Here is a 23,063-nt window from a genome sequence, read left to right as displayed (position 1 = left end):
TGCAAAAGTTGAGAGGAAATTGTAACAGAACTTGGGGAGGTGGAGGGCATGAATTTATTGACTGGGGAGAATGTTGTTTCCTTTATTAGATAAATTATAGTAATGTATGTAATACTAGCAGATGTAATAATGGAATATTTGGAGTGACTGGCTGGATGTTTGAGGGGATTTTAAAAGATGGGTGAGTATGTACAGAGTACGTATTGCAGTCAGAGAGTAAAAGTTAGGATGAGAAGACTGTTAGAGTTAGGTTAAGAAGTTTAAGATCTTAGGAGAGTTAGGATCAAGGTCAGAGATAAAGGTGAGTTAGGGCCCTAACAGACAGGCTAAAATAAAGCTGCTTTGGGTCACTTTGGAGGCATGCTGTTTAAATGATGCATGTGTCCTAAGAGTCCTAAGGACAGGAGCACAGCTTTGGTGCAGCTGCTGACCTCTTAAGGTGTGTGTGTCATTTAAACAGCATACCTCCAAAGTGACCCGAAGCAGCTTTATTTTGGCCTGTCTGTCAAAGGAAAGTAAAAGTCAGGGACAGAGTTAGGATATAAGGGAGAGGGAGAGAGAGAGAACTGTGTGAGTTAGTGTGAGTCAGATGCATTAAATAAATTAAACCATTATGTTATGTTCAATTTCTATTCAGTAAATCATTATTTCTATATTGCACACTTGAGCCTCCAAGGCCTACATAAGCCTGAGCCTACATAAGAGATATTGGAAAGCTTAAGTTCAGATACACAATTTCTTGGTGGCAGCAGTTAATCAGTGGTGGGGATATAGATGAATAAAGTTTCTCAGGAACTACGAGGCCATCTAAGAGCTGGTTGTCACAGCAGTGGGCCAGGAGATACTCCAAACACTGGTGGCAGATGTGAGGATAAGTGGAAGCCATCACAGAGAGCAGGAAGGGTCATGTGCACTCTTTATTCACAAACAACTTTTGATGTAAAAATTAGGCAGTCTGCATATCCCACATTTTTTAGGGGCAGTGGGGCAGATGAGAGAACGATGGTTAGTTTTGCTCCTTAAGAAAATTAGGGAGAGATATACTGGTTAAGTGCCTATGGGACCTTGACCTTATTTTCTATTTGCAGTCTTCCATCAGACCTATAGTTTTTTGTGGGGTTTTTGGGCTTCCGTCAAATCATTCGGAATAATTAACTGAGGGAATTGAGAATGAATTCCAGAATTTTTTTTAGCTTATCTGGGTCCCATATGGGGATATAAACAAACAAACAAACAAACAAACAAACAAACAATTTCCCCCTAATCCCTCATTTTAATTAAGTCAATCCACTTACAAGTTACAAGACACATGAACTAGCTTTGCTACCTTGTACCACCTCACAATATGAAGTCATCTTCGATTATGTTTTCTAAACTGCAGAATTCCCTCTGAGGCTGGTGGATGGAGGAAGCACCAAAGAAGGGCGCATAGAGATTTTCCTGAATGGGCAATGGGGCAGCATCTGTGGTGATGGTTGGACAGATAAAGGTGCAGCTGTGGTGTGCAGGCAACTGGGATACAGGTAATTCCACTGCCGGTTTCTGTTGGGAAGGCAATATATCTAAAATCACTGGTCAACAATAGACTTTCTTCAAGGAAAGCTCAGGACGGATCTGCTCTGGTACTCATCTGTTTGACTTTCTGGCTGGCTATGGTATTTCAGCACTCTTCTCCAGCTTCACATGTCAAATGAGTTGATTTTCTTTCTATCTGCTTTTTTCACTGTCCAACTCTCACATTCATACATGGTGATGGGGAAAATAATGGCTGGGACTGTCCTTATTTTAGTGTTCAGTTTTATATCTTCACACTGTAGGATTTTGTCTCGTTCTTTCAGGGCTGCCTTTCCCAGTCCTAATCTTCTTCTGATTCTTAGGACTTTATCACACAGGAAAAATTGGGAGGGAATCGGAGATTTAAACAGTGATTATCCCAGGCAAATTATTTGTTGCTGTTTATTGCCTCTTTTATTGCCTCTTTATTACCTCTTTAAGAGCAATATCGTCTGAAAATCTTAATTGCGAATTCAAGTTTTACCTGGGTTAATAGTTGTTTAAACCCCTGATTTTGCCCAATTTTCCCTGTGTGATAAAGTCCATAGTTTCATGCTTGTATTTAATTTTCAAGTTTTGGTACTATAACGTACAGTTTGTGTGCTGTACAGTGTTAAACAAATCTATTGCTTGTTGAAATGGGAACCAATATGTGTCATGTGAATTCACTCTTTAAAACTTAAAGGTGCTATTCAAGGTGCTGAATCACTTCCCTGCCGACCATTTCTACTATTCAGTGCAGAAAGTTAGGTAGAGAGTTGCATTTCAATCAGTGATTTTAGGGATCAAAGGAAAAACAACATCATTCTCATACTGTTCATGTATACAAAATGATTTGGTCTCAGATATACCTAGGTTTGCTCAAGTATTTGTGTCTGGATTTTTCTGCTTATACTCACCCTGTTCTAAGAGAGTTTTTGCTGGAGTTTGATGCAGTGTTTTATGTCCTCCCCAAGTGGCTTACTCTGGCCTAGCATGGGGCCCAAACAGACAGGCTAAAATAAAGCTGCTTCGGGCCACTTTGGAGGTATGCTGTTTAAATGATGCATGCGTCCTAAGAGGCCAGAAGCCAAGCAAAAGCTGTGCTCCAGTACTTAGGACAGGAGCAACGCTTTGGTGCGACTTCCAGCATGCATCATTTAAACAGCATACCTCCAAAGTGACCTGAAGCAGCTTTATTTTGGCCTGTCTGTTCGGACCCATGAGTTAGTATGTGGAAGAAAGATGTATGTAGAGAAGTGTGCCTGAGTAGAAGGGTTTCACTTTAGTAACTTACTCTGGCCTAGCATGAGTTAGTCTATGGGAAAGAGATGTATCTAGATGAGTGTCCCTGAGTATATGGGTTTGGTTTTAGTAACTTTTTATTTCACTTAACTGGTTATCTCCATGCAGTGGTGTTGCAAAAGCCAAAACTGTGGCTTATTTGGGCAAAGGGCACATACCCATCCATGTAAACAGTGTGGAATGCAGTGGCACTGAACACACCTTGGGGCAGTGTATTATTCATGAAAATGGCATTAACAACTGCTTGCACAGCAAAGATGCTGGAGTGATCTGTGACTATGTGGCAAAGGAGAACCACCTGGTAAGAAATTCAGGTATGTGGCATATGTGGCTCCTACTTTTCTAGTGAGGACTGTGAGACAAAGCATAGTGTTTGGCTTCTACACAAAAAGTGAGCATGCACCGCAGTGCTGTAAATGAAAGCTTAAGAGGCAAATTGTGGTGGGATTTGTATGGAGAAATTTTGGTAAGAAAACAGCCTAGGAAAAAATGTTAACAGCAAAAAGAAACACTGAATCATCTCAATGCCACTCAGCTCTGATCCAGACCCTCTCCATGTCTCCTCTGTTCCTTCTAAACCAACAATAAGCATGGGAGAAACTACCAAATATTCAGTGTATCATTTACTCTCTTTTTCACAATCAATCCCTTGTACTACTCCAGCCATAGAGGAGACAGAGGCCCAGCAGGTATGAAGTAACTCATACTCATAATTGCAAGGAAGGACAGAAAGATAATATGGATAGGATGGGTACATGTGGGGAAGGCATTCTGCACTATGAAAACCCAAATTCTATGTATTAAAAAAAGGAAAGAAAGCTGGATTCTTTAACCCATGAAAATTAATCAATTGTATGTGATTTGTCATAGTCTGCATTTTGAAAAGGCATGGAAATAGTTCTGCCTAACTTCTTGAAGTATCATTGCCATTAAAAGTATAAACAACCTCGGACTGGATGGATCAATTGTCTGATGCTACAACTGTTTTATATGCTCACAAACTGACTTTTTAACCTATTACTTAAATAAGGAAGACAAACCAATTGGAACCAACAGTTATGATTTCAAAGTGATGAGAGTGTAATGTTCTTTTATGGATGTAAATGTTAATAATAATGTTTTCTCATTAGGATTACAAAATTGCTAGTTTCAGGGCAAAATATCCATAAGAGCACAAAAGGAATTTCAATATGTGTTTTGCCCTAGAAAGTAGTGTTGAAGGTTTCGAGTTGTGTAAGGATATGTATTAAATTGTTTTGGCTTTTTTTTTGGTGGGGGGGGCAGGTCCAATATTTGGGATGTGTGGACTGAGATCACTTCATCGCAAGAAAAGGATAATTGGTGGAATCAAATCTCTCAGGTATTAAGCTTTCCTCTTGTTACTCAAGATATATCAAAATGGCCTCAAGATCACAATGAATATGCACTATATTACGCAGATTAAAGGTTCTCAAATAATAAACATAACAGACATAGTGAATGGATCAACAAAGCTTCTTTTCATTAAAAAAAAAAACACCCTCTTAAAGCAGTTTGTAGTAAAAACAGATATGAACCTTTTTGCCAAGAATATTGAAACAGTGATAAAACAAGAACATTAAAACATTAATTAAAAACAATAGCCAGGATTCATATTAGGAGGTGCTATGAGCTGAGATAGCAACACTGTGTTAGATGGACCAGTGGTCGGATGGTGTAAGGCAATTTCTTATCATCTTGTCCCAATGGTTTTGCTGCATGATAGAAAGGGATTAACCTGGATGTCATCAGTTTCTCCTGTGGGTTGTATAATTATCCCAAACAAAGAATTAACACTGCTCCCAAAGTGTTACCTAGGATTGTTTCTAATCTCTTCTAACCATGTATAATCAGTCTGTGAAAAGGTCAGTGTTCTGATAATTGTGCAATGCGTGGGAAAATGAAAATGGTGTTTTACAAAATGCCAATGAAGATACTGTTAACTGGGCAAAAATCCTGTGCTTGCTCACCACTGCAGTTACAACTACAGTGTGACAAATGTAAATTAAAAGCGTTGTGCAGAAATCAGCACATAAGAAGCAGCCTCACAACAACAGTAACAGCAACAACAAGACCTGCAGGGTGCACTTTGCCCAGTCCCACAGTGTAGGACTTGGGCATTCCTTTAATTTCCTTTGTTGTTGTGTGCTTTCAAGTCATTTCTGAGTTACTGGTGACCTATCATGGGTTTTTCTTGGCAGAGTTTTTGCAGAGGGGGTTGCCCTACAATTATTTAATTCTAAAAATCTTTAGAAGTACTGTAAATTCCTTAGAGTCAGCTCTTGCCATGTATAATGGTACAGCACTAAGCGCTAAAGGGTTTATTGAGGAATTTGGAGACATACTCTGATGTCATTCATGTTATTCTAGAAGGCACCCCATTTTAAAAAGCATCAATTAGCAATAAATGAGGAGGGCAACAGTAGTGATCCTTCATAAGATAGGGTCCCTATTCTGTTTACCTCTTGCGTCATACTTTTTTTACCTTTCAGAGGAGGTTGGCCATGGCAGGTCTCATTACGTCTAAAGGGGTTTCACAGAGATGCTCGCTTGCTGTGTGGAGCAACACTTATCAGCAACTGCTGGGTAGTGACAGCAGCACATTGCTTCAAAAGGTAACAGTCTGCATGTGAGAATTACTTAAAAGTACCAATAAGTGCGGGATGACTGTCATTCTCTGTTCTTTGACTCACGAGGAGCTCTCAGTCAAGTGCACCTAACATACCTGCCTTAAATACATGCTTTGTCACCTCTTGTAAACACAAAGCAAACAGAGGTGGCGATTCTCTTTATTTATGAAGTCCCATTGGTTTATGGACTGCTTTGGATTAGCAAATAACAGTCCCAACTAAATCCTGCACTCTAAATCTCAGCATGGAAGAACAGAGGGACAAAAGTACTTGGACTGAGGTTCAGTATCTCTGGTATGAAATAACCAGCTCCTTACTCTCTCATGGCCAGGTTTGGAGTAGATGTGCGGCGCTATCTTCTTCGAGTGGGAGACTACCATACTGGTATGAGAGATGAATTCGAGAGAGAGTTGCCTGTGGAGAAGATTGTCCTTCACAGGAACTTCCAGCCCAGCAGCAATGACAACGATATTGCCCTTGTCAGAATCCAGGGCAAAGACGAGAAGTGTCTTTCCTTCAGCCACCATGTCCGTCCTGTCTGCCTGCCCAACAGGAAGGAGAAAGCTGCCATAGACAGACAGGCTTGCTTCATATCTGGATGGGGAGACACAGGTAAGTGTGGAGTGTGTCAGGATTTCTCATATGGGTAAAGACAATAAACACTGGAAGTTTTTCACATTTGCAAAAGAGTAGCCCCATTGCCTTTTAATTCAAAATTAAACCAATATCCACAAAAGAAAGCAAAAGAGGTGCACAGCAGGCTGTAGTGTCTGATGTTGCGACAGCTATTGGTTGAAAGGTCTGGCAGTTAATTGAAATAAACCCTCCTGATCATCTGATTCAGATAATTGTAAGCATTCTAACTGATTAAAAAACTGTCAGTACAAAAGTCCTAGGAATTGATGCGTCTGTGTACCTTTGATGGGAAGAATAGAAAAAAAATATTGGGATTTAAGATTAGACTGAGACTGTTGTTATAGCTACTAAACATGATAAAATTAGAAAATAATAAGGAACATAAATATAGAATTTTTTATAAATTATTTAATTATAGCAGCAAGATTGTTACTAGCAAGAAAGTGGAAGACCAATGAAATTTAACATGCATGGATTGGCTTGAAAAAAGTAATAGAGATGGCTCATATGGACCAATCGACTACCTTGATGAAAAGAAAGCAATTGGAAGTATTTACAGATAATTGGAAACCATTTATATAAAATCATAGAATCGTAGAGTTGAAGAGTCCACAAGGGCCATCCAGTCCAACCCTCTACCATGCAGGAACTCACAATCAAAGCATCCTTGACAGATGGCCATCCAGCCTCTGTTTAAAGACCTCCAAGGAGGGAGACTCCACTACACTCCAAGGAAGTGTGTTCCACTGACAAACAGCCCTTACTGTCAGGAAGTTCCTCCTAATGTTGAGGTGGAATCTCTTTTCCTGTAACTTGCATCCATTGTTCCAGATCCTGTTCTCTGGAGCAGCAGAATATTAAATTAAACAATCAAAAGGGGATAATAGTGATATGGAGTTCAATAGTTAGGCAACTGAAACTCTGTCTCTGGTGTTCTGCTTTTCAGCATGTCTTCTTGTCTGTGTGTATATGTGTGGGTGTGTAAGTGTATTTTTCCTTTTGTTGTTGTTACTAAAAAGTAAATGGAAGGAATGTAAATTAATATCAATATTATGGTAATTAGATAGATTAGAAAAGGAACTTAAAAGAATAAAGGGTGAGATTAAATATTACTAAGGGCCTGTACAGACAGGCCAAAATAAAGCTGCTTTGGGTCACTTTGGAGGGATGCTGTTTAAATGATGCATGCGTCCTAAGAGTCCGGAAGCCATGCCAAAGCCATGCTCCAGTCCTTTAGACTGGAGCATGGCTTTGGTGTGGCTTCTGGCCTCTTAGGACGCATGCGTCATTTAAACAGCATCCCTCCAAAGTGACCCAAAGCAGCTTTATTTTGGCCTGTCTGGATGGGGTCCATGAAACTAAATAGAGAGCAAGCAGGAAGTCCTTTTTTAAAAAGGGGGGGGGGGCAGGGGAAAGGGGTTGCTTGTTTATATTTATGTATTTAATTTTAATAAAAATATTTTATACAAAAACACGTTGATACATATGCAGGTCTCTGTATTTGCAATGTTTTAGAGGGATAGTCTTAGATGGACACTAAGGAAAGCATGATCTTCTAGTAGCTATGATAGAGAATGGTGATATATAGCCCTACAAATATTCACATAATACTCATATTGGATTATTTCCAAATCCCTGCTTGTATGTCCCTGAATTACTCTAATCACTCTATGATTACTACCTAGGAAGCAGAGACCAAAGAATACCTAGGTGTCACTGACAGAGTTAAATAAAGATTATTATTATTATTATTATTATTATTAACCTTTATTTGTGAAGCGTTGTAAATTTACACAGCACTGTACATGCAATCTTTTTAGTTAGACGGTTCCCATACAGCACCTGTAGGCCAGTTCTGTTCTATACTGTACTGTGAGTAGTCTGATAGTCTGTGTGTCTCCACCTGTGGTCAGACTACGTCTGTTGTGATAGAGCACTACAACCAGTATTATCCCTTGTCAAGCCATCAGCTGGCTTGGGATGATGGGAGTCTAAAACCAAGAGCCAAAAATGCTGCTGCTGGTGGTGTGCAGTAGAAGCTCTGATGCTTTAAAAATGAAAACTTAGTTTTATGTTTAGAGATTTACATGCCTGGTTACTTAAATTGTTGCTGTTCTGCTTACTGAGTAACACTAGTTGTCATTTGTTCCTGTTTCAGGGAGGTCATATTCAAGGACATTACTCCAAGGTTCAGTAGCCCTTCTCCCAAGAAAAGTGTGCAAGTCCCGTTATGGGAAGAAATTTAGTAATCGTATGCTTTGTGCTGGAAACCTCTCTGAAGAAAACCGGGTGGACAGCTGTCAGGGAGACAGTGGGGGACCACTTATGTGTCAGAGATCAAATGGACACTGGGTAATCCTAGGAATCACTTCCTGGGGTTATGGATGTGGGCGAAAGGATTCCCCTGGTGTTTACACAAAAGTCAGCAAATTTGTGCCCTGGATTAAGAAAGTGACCAAACTTATTTGAGAATGTCAACCCAAACATGGAATTTACCCAGCAGAATTTAAAACTGATCAGTGGCCTACAGGCATATCTTCATTCTTTCTCTGTTTATGAGTTTGCTATTCCCACGGGTATCAGAGCAGGTTTGTTTTAAGTGAGCATTGCCAACAAACTTTACGCTATTGAAGAGAGTGGGTGAATTAAATTCTGAAACCGCCCTTAATGACTCTGTATTCATCTCAAGCCCTGTTGGTTGAATGAGAAGTAGTGACAATTCCAGTCTCCTCCAGGGGCAGAGAAGTAAAAGGGCTTTATTGTAAACTCAACTACAGTTCAACTTCTGAATACAACGTTATGGTTCTTGAGAATTAAAAATTCTTATTATGTTTCTGCAGTAATATAATATACAGTATACCTAAAGGCATGTTTCATGATCGGATTTGGATGAGAAGAAACATCCTAAGCAATACCCGCTCTTGTCTGTATTTGGGTCTGTATTTGGTGACCCTTAATTTGGGTTGTTTTTTTTTAATGCTGTGTACTGAGATTACCAGTTTGATATATAGAATACCTCCTCTTCTTCAGGGTCTGAGGACAGACATCTCATATACTCTTCTATAGTCTGTTTCTCTTCTAAGTTGGCTTGTTCCTTGAGCAGTTAAAGCCAATTGGGACATCATCTCAGAATAGGACAGAATTACATCATAGTATTCCGGTTGAGATACAGTCAATACTTTCCCTGCGAGTAGAAATTATGCAAGACAGGGACCCTTTTTATTCACAAGGAAATTAGTCCTGTATGATACATGGTGATATGCCAAGACAATCCATCTAAGGATACTTTTTGCTTAAGGGTATTTCCAGACAATGCTCCAGTGCTACCAGTCAAAAGGCCATAGTACAGATACCTTGATTTTTCCTCCTTATCAGCTTTTTTTGGTAGTACAAAAAATATAGACGTGTGGGGAAAATATGGGAGCATTGTAAACAGAATATGGCAATGTCTGGAGCACCACGAAATTCCATGAATGAGGCAGGTGGGTTGCACACTACAAGACTTATCTAGAAACACTATAAATCCCACTGCAAGCAACTAGACTTATGTTGTTGTTGTCATCTGCCTTCATTTCCAATTTATGGTGACCCAAAGGTACTCTTGGCAAGATTTGTTCAGGTGAAGTTTGCCATTGCCTTCCTCTGAGGCTGAGAGCATGTGACTTGCCCAAGGTCACCCAGTGGGTTTCATGGCCAAGTGGAGAATTGAACCCTAGTCTCCAGTCGTAGTCCAACACTCAAACCACTACGCCACACTGACTCTTTATGTTAGCATGACATATATATTATGCTGGTTGCAATGAAAATTAATGCCATCTAATTTAACCTAGAGCGGGATCACTATCTGTAGCACTCAATACTGCAAGATTGTTCTCCATTACTATCTCATGTTCAGTCCTTCTCTAGCCTATGGCATTAAGAGAAAACTGCACAACAGCACTGTTGTTAGCCACTCCTCTTAGCTACAGTCGTTTAACCTGCAATAAGGCATTGAAATGCTGGACTGTATGTACCATTTCACTGTAAGGGAAATTTCCAGAGACGTAAAGACCAACAGTTACTTCCCACCATCAGAACAACCACCATCACCGCAATAAGAATATTTGCTTTGTTGTTATCATGCTTCTCCTCCTGACTGAAACACTGACTAGTGCAGTTTGCCCAGACTGCACTGTGACTGGGAACTTGCTTTGCTGCTCACTTGTCCTCTCTCTGCAAGGGGAAGGCTAAACTGCATTTAGCTAGTGCCTCAAATAACCCAAAGGCACCAGATCCTGTCTGATCTTGGAAACTAAGGGGGCTAGCTCTGTTTAGTACTTGGATGGGAGATTACCAACAACTACCAAGGACTGTAAGCTATATTTCAGAGGAAGGATCTAACAAAACCACCTCTGAGTATTTCGTGCCTAAGAAAACACTATGAAATTCATGGAGTTACCATAACAGGCAACTTCGAGCTCCATGCAGGCATATTGTTTCCCACTAAATACTTAGTAAACATACATTGAAACATTTAACAATTAAAGCAAATGAGAAAGAAATTCAAGACTCAGTCATTAGACCTTTGTAAGTGAAATAATTAAAACATGGCTTATTAATTTAATAAGTGGGAATTACCAATTTAATTTCCGATTTGTGATAAAACAAAAGCCCCATTGGCTAGTGACATAAAATGGAGAGAATCCTGGAATATTCACTGGAAATTCTAAACTTTGGCTTTCCTAAAATATTTTTAATAAACATCAGTTTATTAAACTGTCCTTATTAAAAGGACAGTTATAAAAAAAGCAGGTGCATCATGCAGCGCTGCATTGCTGGCTAACTACTGCTTTGTTAGTAAGTATTGATTCATAGCTTACAATGGTCAGTTGATGGGACCTAACAAACCTGCTTAGATTATGAAGTCTTCATTGGAGATTCTTCTGTACCCTTCTGTCAACAGGGCCATCCTCTGCCCAGGGATATGCCCACAGCAACTCCTCACCAAGCATGAATCAGTCTGACTCCCACATGGCTGCCAGACCATTTACTGAGTTTTGCCAAAAACACAGTGGTAATGGGATTCACTGAGTAAAATGTTTTGAGGTCTCAGAGTTAGGGCTCCCAGTAGAGAGCTTCATAGTGACCTGGGTTTCTGCCTGTGTGATAAGGTACTGGGGAATGGTAAGACTGCACAGGGTTTGGGCCCTGGCATAGGGATCTCTAAAGCTTGCTCTTCTTGCCAGTAGGCCATTCCCAGATCTGGCCTCCAGTTGTATTAATCTATTACAGCATCCTGGCCTCATTGTTGGGGATGCTACCCTGGGTCTCTCTCGCCTCTAGTCACGGTCCCTGGCTTGAGACCTTTAGACAGGTTAGTGGCTGCAGGACCTGGCACAAAGTCAACCCCTTTAGTTAAGTATGGGACCCAGGCAGGAGAAACCTGTAGAGTGGCCCTTGAGAAGCAGACCCATTAAACAGTTTTTTGTGGGTTTTTCAGGTTATGTGGCCATGTTCTAGAAGAGTTTATACCTGATGTTTCGCCAGCATCTGTGGCTGGCATCTTCAGAGAAATCTCATCGAAGCCAGGCACAGATTACAGCTAGTAGTGAGCAGCTGCTCTGATGAAACTACCTTGGTCTGCCATTTGCTTGCACCAGGCTCCTTGGGGACAAGGAAGCTTGTTTGCTCACCCTTGTTTCTAGGGTAACTGGCTTATCTCCTGCAGCATATCATCTCAGTAATAGAGAGAAGGGCAGGTGGACTCTTTCTGAGCTTATCCTGGCTACTGGCTTTCCGGTCTTCTCCCCGGAGAGACTTCCCTGCCTGCCATCAATGCTGCTTTTAGAAAAAAGCAGTCTTATTCTCTCGTAGAGGCCTCTGTGCTTCCTGCTGTCCCTGAGGATTTTCTCTTCCCCTGGTCTCTTTCCCTCAGCAGCTGCACCTGAGGTGTTGTCATGCAACCAACTACCTGACAGCCCTGCTGCAGACATCTCTGCCTTTAAAGAAACCGGAGCACCTCTGGTGATTTGTGCTGCTCTCGGCACTCACCCATATCAGTGGATCGGAGAGCTTTGAAACGTCCCATTAGTGTGGTGCCAACATTTCTTCCCCCCTACAGTTTGAAAGCTTTTGTAAACCATTTTAATCTTAACTGACTCTAGATTCAGTACCTTGTTTTACTGTTGTTATTTATTGTATTTGTACTTCTGTTGTGTCTTTTTTCACTTGTTACCTGCTCTGGGAACTTTAGGGTTCAAAGGTGGGAAATAAATTTGTAAAAAAACAAAAAAAGACAATGGTGAAGAGACAGTTTTGTAAAGAGATAGTCTTGGGTCCAGATCATTTGCATCTCTCTCTATGAGCTTGCCTATGTTCTAGGATCTGCAGGGGAAGGCTTTCTCTCAGTCCTACTGCCATCCCAGGCATGCTTGGTAAAGATATGAGAGAGAGCCTTCTCTGTGGCTGCTTCCAAGCTGTGGAACTCCCTGCTGCTTGGACCCCTCTCTGCTGTCTTTCTGCCAGCAGGTAAAGACCTTTTTATTTAAGGAAGCATTTGGTTTTTTAATGTGATGTGGCAGATAGAGCTATTTTAATAGGGGGTGTAGTGCTTTTATTATGTTTTAAGCGTCTTTTAATACTGCGTTTAACTTGTGTTTTTAATTTTAGTTTAATTGTATGTTAACTTTTTAAATTGTATTGCGCTTTTAAAACATTGAAGGCTGCCTTGGATCCCATGCTGGGAGAAAGGTGGGATATAAATTAACTAACTAAATGGGATTCTGTGTTGCAATGTGATATAATCCTGGGGAAGCTGATATTCCTCTCTAGTGGAAGGGAGGAATGAATGTAAGGGGTGGGGTGTGTGTGAAAGAGAGAAGAAAATACTAGAGAATAGGAGGAGAGAGACATAGGACACTTTCACATGGAGGGCGCGTCATTAAAATGTGTTTAAAACATGGTAATAGCACGATCAAGGGGAAGATTATCACACCCCCACGCGCTTCTCCCATTTGTGTCCTATGCGTAAACTGTAATGGATGCATCATTGGGTAATAACTTTTCCGTTATTAACGAATGATGCATCCATTACAGTTTACACACGTGACATGAATGGGAGAAGCGTGCAGGGGTTTGACAATCTTCCCCATGATTGTGCTATTATCAAATTTGAATCATGTTTTAATGATGCTTGCCTCCTGTGTGAAAGCGTCTATAAGCATTAGCTCTTTGGGGTACTTCTAGAGATCTAATGTTGGGTAGAAAATTGTCTGGCTTGTAGGAGTGCCTATTGCCTCCATTTATGTTCTACATGTATGTTCTACTTATGTTCTACTTTTGTAAATAAAACAATATTACACACAAAAAAGGTCTCCATTATTCTTCCATCCCAAACAAATCCAACTCAGGTAGCACAGCACTAAATTAACAGTGCTCAGGCACAAAAGCAACAACTATAAATTAAAACAGGAGTGAGATATTTGTATTTAACTATCCAGTGTTGTATGAAACTCGTAGGAGATACAGTTGGTTCTTCTCTTCTGCACACTCGGCATCCAGGGAGTGGAGCATCTGCGGATGGCGCCGTCCTGTTCTCCCCAATGGTGGTGCATGCACGCGGTCACACCAATATGGTCACACACATGTCGCGCCACCTTTGCAAGCAACAAGACTTGAAGTCTTGCAAATTTTGCTATTTAGGGGAGTGGGGGTTGGTGGGTCTGGAACAGAACCACTGCAGATATGAAGAGCCGACTGTACTTAGGATTTATAAGCAGCTACACAATAATGCCGAGAAGAGCGGTTCCTTTTCTGTATCAAAGTTCAGTCTTTAGGATTGCTAATGCTAACTCAGGTGTCATCTACCATCTGGTCTTCCACCAAATCAGCTTCTGCAATTACTTTATTAAATCGTTAGAGATTTAGTTTTTAAAAGTCCTGTTTCTGAGACAAGGTTGTCAACATGTCCAAAGGCTTATTCCAATACACTGTAGGATAATTTCCAATAAGTGTTGCAGCTCCATCTTAAAGAATCCTGAGATTTGTAGTTTTACAAGGTTTAAGCCTTCACTGCTAAAGAGTGCTTCACAAAACAAATCTCATGATTCTGTAGGATGGAGCCATGGCAGTTAAAATGATGTCAAGCTGCATTATTTTTACAGTGTAGATGCACCCCAAGACAGAATAAATGAGTCTGAGAGAATACCCCTTTAGGGCTGAAGGATGGGGTATAAATACTGTAGATAAATAAAAAAATAAATGGTTTTGGGAGGGATGTTATGGGGGAGGGCAGACTGATCTTCATCCTTAATGTCAGAAGGGGGAAGGTTTGCTCCTACCTTTAGAGTAGATACCATTAGAATCCCAAGTGCTTACCTTTAATGTTTCCCATGTATCTACCTTTTTCCTGTGTAGAGAAGAAGTAACACACAGTTAACACTGCAACTTGGAAATACTGTGCCAGTGAGGGCAAAAGTTCCCTTCCCCTCCCAATTGTTTTTCTATCTAAGCTTGACAGATGTGCATGTTAGCTATCTTGAAAGACTCCCAGATCAAAGGAGTTATAGGGTTTTAACAGCTTTTAATTGTCATGCTTAAATGTTTATGCTCTGCGTTGTCATTAAAATAAATGCTGAAGGCAGCTTGATAGAAATAATTAAAACAAGAAGTACGCATCTGAGAAATCTGCAAAATAGAGAAAGAACATATAAAAAACATCAAAACATGGGGAAGTTAAAAGTGTTTGCAGGTTGGCAGAGAGCCAACGGGAAAAGAGCAATGCAGGCTCTCCATGAAGCTTTTATTGTTTCAGTATGACTGGAGAGAAGACTGTGCCCCATGTGCCAGCCAAACACAACTCACACCTTGTCAAAATCAGAGTAACTTCCTTAGCCTCTCTGGTGGATCTTAATGAGTAAGCACGCTCACATGGAAGGAGACAAATATTCTGACATACTGGTACTACAGTCCATGAAGTTGCTGCAAAAGGCATGTTATATGCTCCCTGTTCATATGTTCTGGTCCAAACGCTTGCTGTTTTATGCTGGATGGATCAGTTGAAATTCCCTAATACATTCCAAAACAGTCTCACATAGAATGCAGTAATCCAACCTCAATGTAACCAAGGCAGATGTCACTGCAGCCAGATCTACCTGCTCTTGGAACAGATGCAGTTGGAGCACTAGCCTCTCCCACACAAAAACTGGCCACAGCCACTAGTCTAGGCATTTCAGGAGTAGTGTTAGATCCAAGAGTATTCCTAAATGCAAACCTGAGTCCTGAAACAGAGTGTTATCCCATTCCAGTCTCTGTATTAGGAATTGACAGAAACCTTTTACAGCGTTTTCTAAGGCCTTCATTCTAAAACTGTTGTTAGGTGTTAAATAAAATATTCCCTGCGTGGGAGTTGCAGTCCTACTAATGAGAATTTTGTCTGAAAAAGTCCCTTCCAGAGTTTACTCAAGAACAAGAATAGAGTTTATTTTACTAATTACATGATTTTAAAAACTAATAACATGATTTAAAAAATGTTTCCCAGCTTTCAGGGCCTAGCTCTAGACTCTGTTCTCCAGTTCTTAGGGCATGGAGAAAGAATCTCAGAGTAAAGCACTGCCTTGAAAAGTGTGTGTTTATATATTTTTTCCTAATTACTTAGACTTTTTTAAAAAATTGAATGTTGTATTTCTGCACTTATGGTTGATGTTTACTGTATAATGCTTAATGACATCACTAGGGGCTGCCACTGTAGCATCAACTTTGTGATATCACAAGGGATTATCTCCAGCCCTGAAACGTTAGGGCCTGGGATGTCTTTATCTGGCAACCCTAAGTGAACAAGAAATACCCACTATAAAGGCATAAATAGCTTCTATTATTTTTTATTAAAAAGCTACAGCATTTCAGATCACTGAGCCATTTTCCGTACACAGTGGGACCTTGGTATCTGTGGGGGGGGGGGGGGGTCCATTTTGCCCCCCCCCCCACGCGGATACCAAAATCTGTGGATGCTCAAGTTCCATTGTCCCCAATGGCTGCATGTGCATGCAACCGCACCACCATTAGGGATAACAGGAGTTCAGATGAAGTCTCATTATTCCTAATGGTAGCATGGCTGCATGCATGCATTGCCACTGAGAACAATGGGGGCTGTCCCTAATGGCAGCAGGGCCATGTGCATGCACCGCCATTGGGGACAATGTGGGCTTGCCATCTGCGGCTGCTCAAATCCGCAGATGGCAAGTCTGTGGATACCGAGGTCCCACTGTAATAAGCCATATGGACAAAGCTAATTGTTAGTCCCAACTAGAGTCATCGACTTCACATTAGAGTCATCTCATTTACTAATGTGAATTTACATCAATATTGACATATCAAGTTTCCATTCATGTAGTTGGCCTACTCTAGGTGGGACTAACAATTGGTTTTAGGCCATGGAGCATACTCCATCCCCCCCTTTCCAGTTATAACAGTGGGATGTGATTCACTTTGATTTAACGTAAGGTATGGCCATATAACTTCAATACATGCAAAAATTCTTAAAGTTTATAAGGCGAAATAACAACACAGTTGCTTTCAAGTCTGGTATATTACTGTAAGTACTTCTCAAGTGGAATAACACCACTCCTCTCATGCCCATCATTTTATATCACTTTTTGTGATAATATATTTTTTTGTCCAAGACTGTACTTGGATAAAGCAGCATAACACCATTTGCTTTGCCTTTTGATAGCTATTCCCTTGTCAGTTACATTCAACACACTGTTCTCCCCTCAGCACTAAAAAAAGAGACAAGGCCCAGCAATTATCAAATTGTCTGTTGTGTGTTATTAGCATGAGGTGTAATTACAGCTGCCTGTGTTAATTATTGTGTCTTCCTTTCAGTTTATATGTTTTCCAGACAATCTATCCACAAAAGAGAGGGGAGGAACAAAGATAGATAGTAATTGTAGAGCTAGAAGTCTAGTTGGTAACTCCCTCTCTATGTACTGGACTTGAGGATCCTGTTTTGGTCCAATAAATAGATGGCTGAACACTGAAAAGAAAACATTTAATATGATTTGAAGAAGAAACATGAAATAGGATGATCACAACTTTAGTACAAATAGAAAAACTACCAATCAAATAAATTCCCTTATAATTCCCCTCTAGTAGACAATGGCCTTGAGCAGACGGTGGTGCCATGGTGGTGCTATTTGCGCTGTGGCCATGACGATTGCATGTGCCATCCCAGAACCAGGCCACCGCTACAGTTTTGAACTGGGCTGGCTAAAGGAGTGGTTTTGATCCACTCCTTTTTGGTCCAGTTCTTTTGCCTTGGAGCAGTGTTGGGGCAGCTTCCAGCCTCGTTCAGGGCGTGCATCGTCTAAATGCCAAGCCCTCAACGCGGCTCACAGGCAGCCCTTTTGGCCTGTCTATTTCAGGCCAATGTGTAGGAAAAGTAAAGTAGAGGGGACACTTGATTGCCTGGTTTCCAAACCAACAAATGCAGGGTGTCTGGTAAGCACATGGCAAGGCTTGCCATATCAGCCAATCTGTGGGATAAGCCAAAATGGTCCTGAGGTGAGGCAACCTGCATCTGTCCAAACTGCAGCTCCCCCCCCCCAAACCATCTAGCAGCCCCAGGACTTCTTCTCTCTCAATTTAACTTATATTCAATATCCCCTTTTGCCTTTCATACTTACCACAGGAAGGGGCCAGTTTGGCACCCCTTCTCTTAATGCATACAAACAGATTTGACAGTCCTCTTGGGAGACATACCTGCAAGAGTTTTGTAAGTTTTACAAATGAACTGATGCCCCCTTCCATGATAGCACAGTGCTGTGAAAAAATACCACATGTTCATGGTATGGTGAAACAGATATAGGCCCCTTCCATCTTTTGATGTCTCGCTTTCTGACGACTCACTCTCAACACTTGCAAATTACAGATAAGTTCCATTAATTAGATGAAGGGCCACTCTTTCTTCAGTTCTTCTTGCCTATGATGCTTGCTTGGGACCGCTCATGTATGCACGGTCCTAAGGCTTGCCTATGGAAGGAGTGAGTGCCTCCTTGAATTAATAGAACTTGCAAATGCAAATGTTGAAAGAGTGGGCTTTTCGTCAGTTCTTCCCACGCAAGCTCGCGTTGGACTACTCGCACATGTGCTGCTTGCAAAGTGACACTGGGGGGGGGGGGAAGGTGCAAAATAAATAAATCAATAAATAAATCCTCTTTTGACCCTTGTTCTCTTCCTCTGGCTCCAGCTTTTCTACTTTGCAGGGAAGTGGGGGGAAGGTTTCAGGTAGAATTGGAATGAAGGGTGACTAGCAACCCCCCCATGTGCAGACACCAAAGGGGAAGGAAAAAGGCATGTGCCCAGCCCCAAAGCCCATCGCTTGTGGTAGTACCCCCTTTTTTCAGGCACATTCCTGCTGCCACTTATCCTACATGACTTGTTTGTCTACAACTACATTTCAACTAATCCAGACTAATGGTGTATTAGTTGTTTGTAGTTTGATAGTTGTGTTTTAATGGGATAAATTGCTAATTACAGTATATTATTTTATATCTTATGACTTTTAGATTGTACGCCATTGGCAGGTTTTATGTTATTTTAATGACTTCGTAAAGTGTCGTGTAAAACCTAGGGCACTATATAAATAAATATATATAAAATATTAATAATTCTCTTCAGGAGAAATGTCAAAGTGTCCTCCATTTTGATCATGACTAGGAAGTATTTGAGTTTTTAGGTTTCGTGTGGGCATGTGCTATGTTTTTCTTGAATTATATAGAAAATATAATGCATATATATATACATATACACATACATATAGTCATAGACTCATGTAGAATATATATATAGTCATAGAATCATACAAAATATAGAATATACATATATATATATACAGTCATAGAATCATAGAGTGTATATATATATATATATATAGAATCATATAGAAAATAGTGTGTATATATATATATATATACATATAGTCATAGAATCATAGAGTATATATGTATATATATAGAATCATATAGAAAATAGAGTGTATATATATATATATACATATAGTCATAGAATCATAGAGTATATATATATATAGAATCATAGAAAATATAGAATATACATATGTATATATATATATATAGTCATAGAATCATATATATATATATAAAATCATAGAAAATATAGAATATACATATATATATCTAGTCATAGAATCATAGAGTATATATATATATATATAGAATCATATAGAAAATAGAATGTGTGTGTGTATATATATATATACATATACATATACATATAGTCATAGACTCATATAATATATATATATATATAGAGAGAGAGAGAGAGTCATAGAATCATAGAGTATATATATATATATATATATATATATGTATATACATAGAGAGAGAGAGAGAGAGAGTATCATATAGAAAATATAGAGTATATGTATATATTTTCTATATCCGGGGCCGTTTCCTTAATGAGTGTGACTCTAGATTTTCTCTAGCTCTAGGGGTCACCACAATAGCCGGCCCTCCACCTGCCGCTCTGCCCTGCGCCTCTATGGTCCGCTTGGGCGGAAGCCGGAAGCTGCGCCACCGGAAGCGAGCTTCAGCTGGCCAAGGGGGGGAGGAGGGAGAAGGGGAGAGCGAAGGCTTCTTCTTAGGGAGGGAAGGAGGGGTGCGCGAGAGGGGGGCCATCTTAGTGTCCTCTCGGCGTCGTCGGTTTGTGAAGGCCAGCCCCCCCCCGCCGCCCCGGGGGCCTGTGATACAGGGATAGAGGTGGCGCCTGGGCCTGGAGAGGAGCCCCAGAGCTCAGCCTCCCTCCAGGTCTCTCTATTGGAGAGCAACAGCTTCTCCTCCTTCCCTCGCTTGGTGCAAAGTTGTCTTCCCCGGCTCTGAGGCAGCTGGAGGCTCCCTGCTTCAGGGAATGCCCTTGGGGCCAGCGCCTTCCTCCTGGGCTCCCCTTCTCAGCAGCAGCAGCAGCAGCAGCAGAGCTTAAGGGAGAGAGAGAGGGAGGATGGCAGCCCCCTTGTTTCCCTGGGCCCTGCCTTCACCTGGCCCTTGCTAATGGCGCCTGGGAGGAGGCCCACCGTCCTCTCCTTGCTGCTGCCCTGCCTTTGGAGGAGAAGAAGAGGAGGAGGAGGAGGAGCACTGCTTCCACTGTCAGCCACACCAGGAGCCATCCTTGATTTCTCCCTTGAAGGAAACTTTGGTCCCATTCAAGTCTGAAGAGCCGTGTGCACATTATCCTAAACCCTGGCTCCGGTTTCCAGACTGCTTCCTTGTTGTGGTTCCAGGCGGCTGGATCCGAATCAGCAGCATCCACACAGTTTGGTCCCCTGTCAGCCAAACCAGGAGCCGTCCAGGGGATGGGCTTTCTCCCTTGAGAAAGTCCTGACCTGGTTTAAAGAGCCCTGTGTCTTTTCTCTTAGATCCTTGTGACAATTTACAGATTGTTGCCTTCTGTTGTCGTTGTCGTATCAGGGATTAAAAGAGCGTCCGGATCTTCCGAAGCGCCGGCGCACTTCGGTCCTGGAGCCCTGCCTTTGCGTCTCTCTCGGAGAGAAGGAGGAGGAGCCCCCCTTTTCCCCCTCTCCCCCGGCGTTTCTGGATGTGATGGAACTCATGTTTGCGGAGTGGGAGGACGGGGAACGCTTCTCCTTCGAAGACTCTGACCGCTTCGAGGAAGACTCCCTTTGTTCCTTCATTTCCGAGGCGGAGAGCCTTTGCCAGAACTGGAGAGGATGGCGGAAGCAGTCGGCCGGGCCCAACTCCCCCACGGTCAAGATGAAAGGTGAGCCTCTGGCGAAGGTGGCCAGAAAAGCACGCTTGGTCAATGGCGAGTCGCTACTACCCTGTTTCCCTGAAAATAAGACATACCCATAAAATAAGCCGTAGAAGGATTTCTAAGCCTTTGCGCAATATAAGCCATACCACAAAAAATAAGACATAGTGGCCTGTTACAGACTGCCACAATAAAGCTGCTTGGGGTCTCTTTGGAGGTATGCTGTTGCACCCTAAGAATCCAGAAGCTGCACCAAAGCTGCACTCCAGTGCTTAGGAATGGAGTGTGGCTTTGGCGCGACCTCCGGACTCTTAGGACCCATGCATCATTTAAATAGCATGCCTCCAAAGAGACCCCAAGCAGCTTTATTTTGGCAGTCTGTAACAGGCCCAAGTCTCTAGTGCAATTCTAGTGTCAACTTTAACCAAGAGTCACACTGAAGGACCTGAAAGTTCCCAGAGAGAACACTCCACCGGTCATCTGTAGTTCCTCCAGTGCAATCCTATGGTCATTGTCTGGCAGATGTTGACCCTAACTGGACGACTGATAGGCCCTATACAGACAGGGCAAAATAAAGCTGCTTCAGGTCGCTTTGGAGGTATGGTGTTTCAATGATGCATGCGTCCCAAGAGTCCGGAAGCTGCACCAAAGCTGCACTCCAGTGCTTAGGAATGGAGTGTGGCTTTGGCGCGACCTCCGGACTCTTAGGACCCATGCGTCATTTAAACAGCATACCTCCAAAGAGACCCCAAGCAGCTTTATTTTGGCTGTCTGTAACAATCCTAGGAATCTCTAGGTTCTCTGGCGCAACCCTGCCAGATGCTGACCATAGAGTTGTGTTGGAGAACCTAGAACGTCTAGAGAAAACGCTTCTCTAGGCATTTGTAGGTCCTCCAGCATGATTCTTTGATCAACCTCTGACAGATGTTGACCCTTGAGTTGCACTGGAGGACCTAGAAATTCATAGAGAGGTGTTCTCTTTAGTAAAAAAGAACAGTGTTCTTTTATTTGCAGTTTTCCCACATTCACTGGGGTCCTTCAACCTATAAACAAAATAGACGGGGTGGAAAAGAACCTTTATGTAAAAGTCTTTCCCACTCCTTATCTATTTTGTTTATAGTCTGCAGATTTGATCTGAATTTTGGTCTGGCCTAGTTTCCTTTACTGTGTACTGGTATACTGTTGCTAAATCGAATGTATAGCGGGGATTATTGAATAGAAATGTAGGCTGTTGCATAGATCAAATGCATGGCAGTGACTACTGAATGGGAATGTTCAGTCATGTTACAGTGCAACAAAACTGACCTTGTCACAGTATATGCTTAATCTCTACCCAAAAGAGATTATTCCATTCTCTTGTGATGGTTATTCACTTAATGGTCGAAACCTACTTTGTGGTTCTGAACATGCTTGAATGTTGGGCTAGTAATGGAAATATGCTACAAGAGGTGAGAAAACTGCAGCTTTGAAGACCTTATATTACATTTCATCCCCCTCATCCCTAGACCTCCCCAAATTAAAAAAAACCCCTTTTTGGCCAAGAGATGCTTCAAACTGCCACAAAAGCTTGGCTATTTTGTCCCTTTGCCCCCCAAAACTGCCCAAACCTAAAATGCTTAGATTAAGGTATTTTGGGCTGAATCCTTGAACCAGGAGCGAAAGTGATTTTATTTCTGGTCATGCTGGGAGCAAAAGGTATGCCCTCGAAGGAGGAGATAACTTTCTTCCACCTTACAGTTGTCTACCCCTGTGCTTCACCTTACAGTGACAAAATGATTGTCCCTAAGTGAACTGTAAAGGAATACTGTAATAATGATGATGATTATATTTCTTTCCTGCTCGTTCCCCAGTATTGGGAACATTAAAAGAACAATACAGTTAAAAACATAGAAAAGTGTTCAAAGCGCATGGTGATATTCAATATGTGTTGCACCCTTCCTGTAGGGAAGTTCAGGGAAGGGTAAATTAGTTTCCCCCCCCCCAGTTTTTATCCTCACAACAAACCTTTGAGATGGGTTAAGTTATGAAAAAATTATATGCCCCAAGTGAGCATTATGGCCGAGAGAGAATTTGGACCTTGCTCTCCCTGATACAGCTTTGACACTGCTACAACACACTAACCCAATTCAGAATTTTTTTTAAATGCAGTACTTAATAGGCACATGATCTGAAATATCTAAC

At 41.5% G+C, this 23,063-nt stretch overlaps 2 protein-coding genes across 2 annotated transcripts in view; both read left to right on the top strand.

The window, feature by feature from the left end:
• Positions 1-9,005, top strand: part of LOC149318954 (neurotrypsin-like) — a 30,540-nt gene extending 21,535 nt beyond the window's left edge. The window contains exons 11-16 of the mRNA XM_089510798.1: positions 1,382-1,523; positions 2,947-3,152; positions 4,123-4,198; positions 5,349-5,471; positions 5,818-6,098; positions 8,281-9,005. Of these exons, the coding sequence (XP_089366924.1) occupies positions 1,382-1,523; positions 2,947-3,152; positions 4,123-4,198; positions 5,349-5,471; positions 5,818-6,098; positions 8,281-8,591 (1,139 nt within the window). The 3' untranslated portion in view covers positions 8,592-9,005. The remainder of the gene's footprint in view (positions 1-1,381; positions 1,524-2,946; positions 3,153-4,122; positions 4,199-5,348; positions 5,472-5,817; positions 6,099-8,280) is intronic.
• Positions 9,006-19,775: 10,770 nt separating this feature from the next.
• The window catches only part of ZSWIM8 (zinc finger SWIM-type containing 8), a 76,337-nt gene continuing 73,049 nt past the window's right edge, over positions 19,776-23,063 (top strand). Inside the window, exon 1 of the mRNA XM_089510789.1 lies at positions 19,776-20,891. Within this exon, the coding sequence (XP_089366915.1) occupies positions 20,714-20,891 (178 nt within the window). The 5' untranslated portion in view covers positions 19,776-20,713. The remainder of the gene's footprint in view (positions 20,892-23,063) is intronic.

The sequence above is a fragment of the Sceloporus occidentalis genome, unplaced genomic scaffold, assembly GCF_023333645.1.
Source record: "Sceloporus occidentalis isolate IW3139 unplaced genomic scaffold, rSceOcc1.0.p SCAF_2, whole genome shotgun sequence".
Lineage (NCBI taxonomy): Eukaryota > Metazoa > Chordata > Lepidosauria > Squamata > Phrynosomatidae > Sceloporus > Sceloporus occidentalis.
Note: the sequence above shows the minus strand (reverse complement) of the source record. Positions and strands in the feature narration are given on the sequence as shown.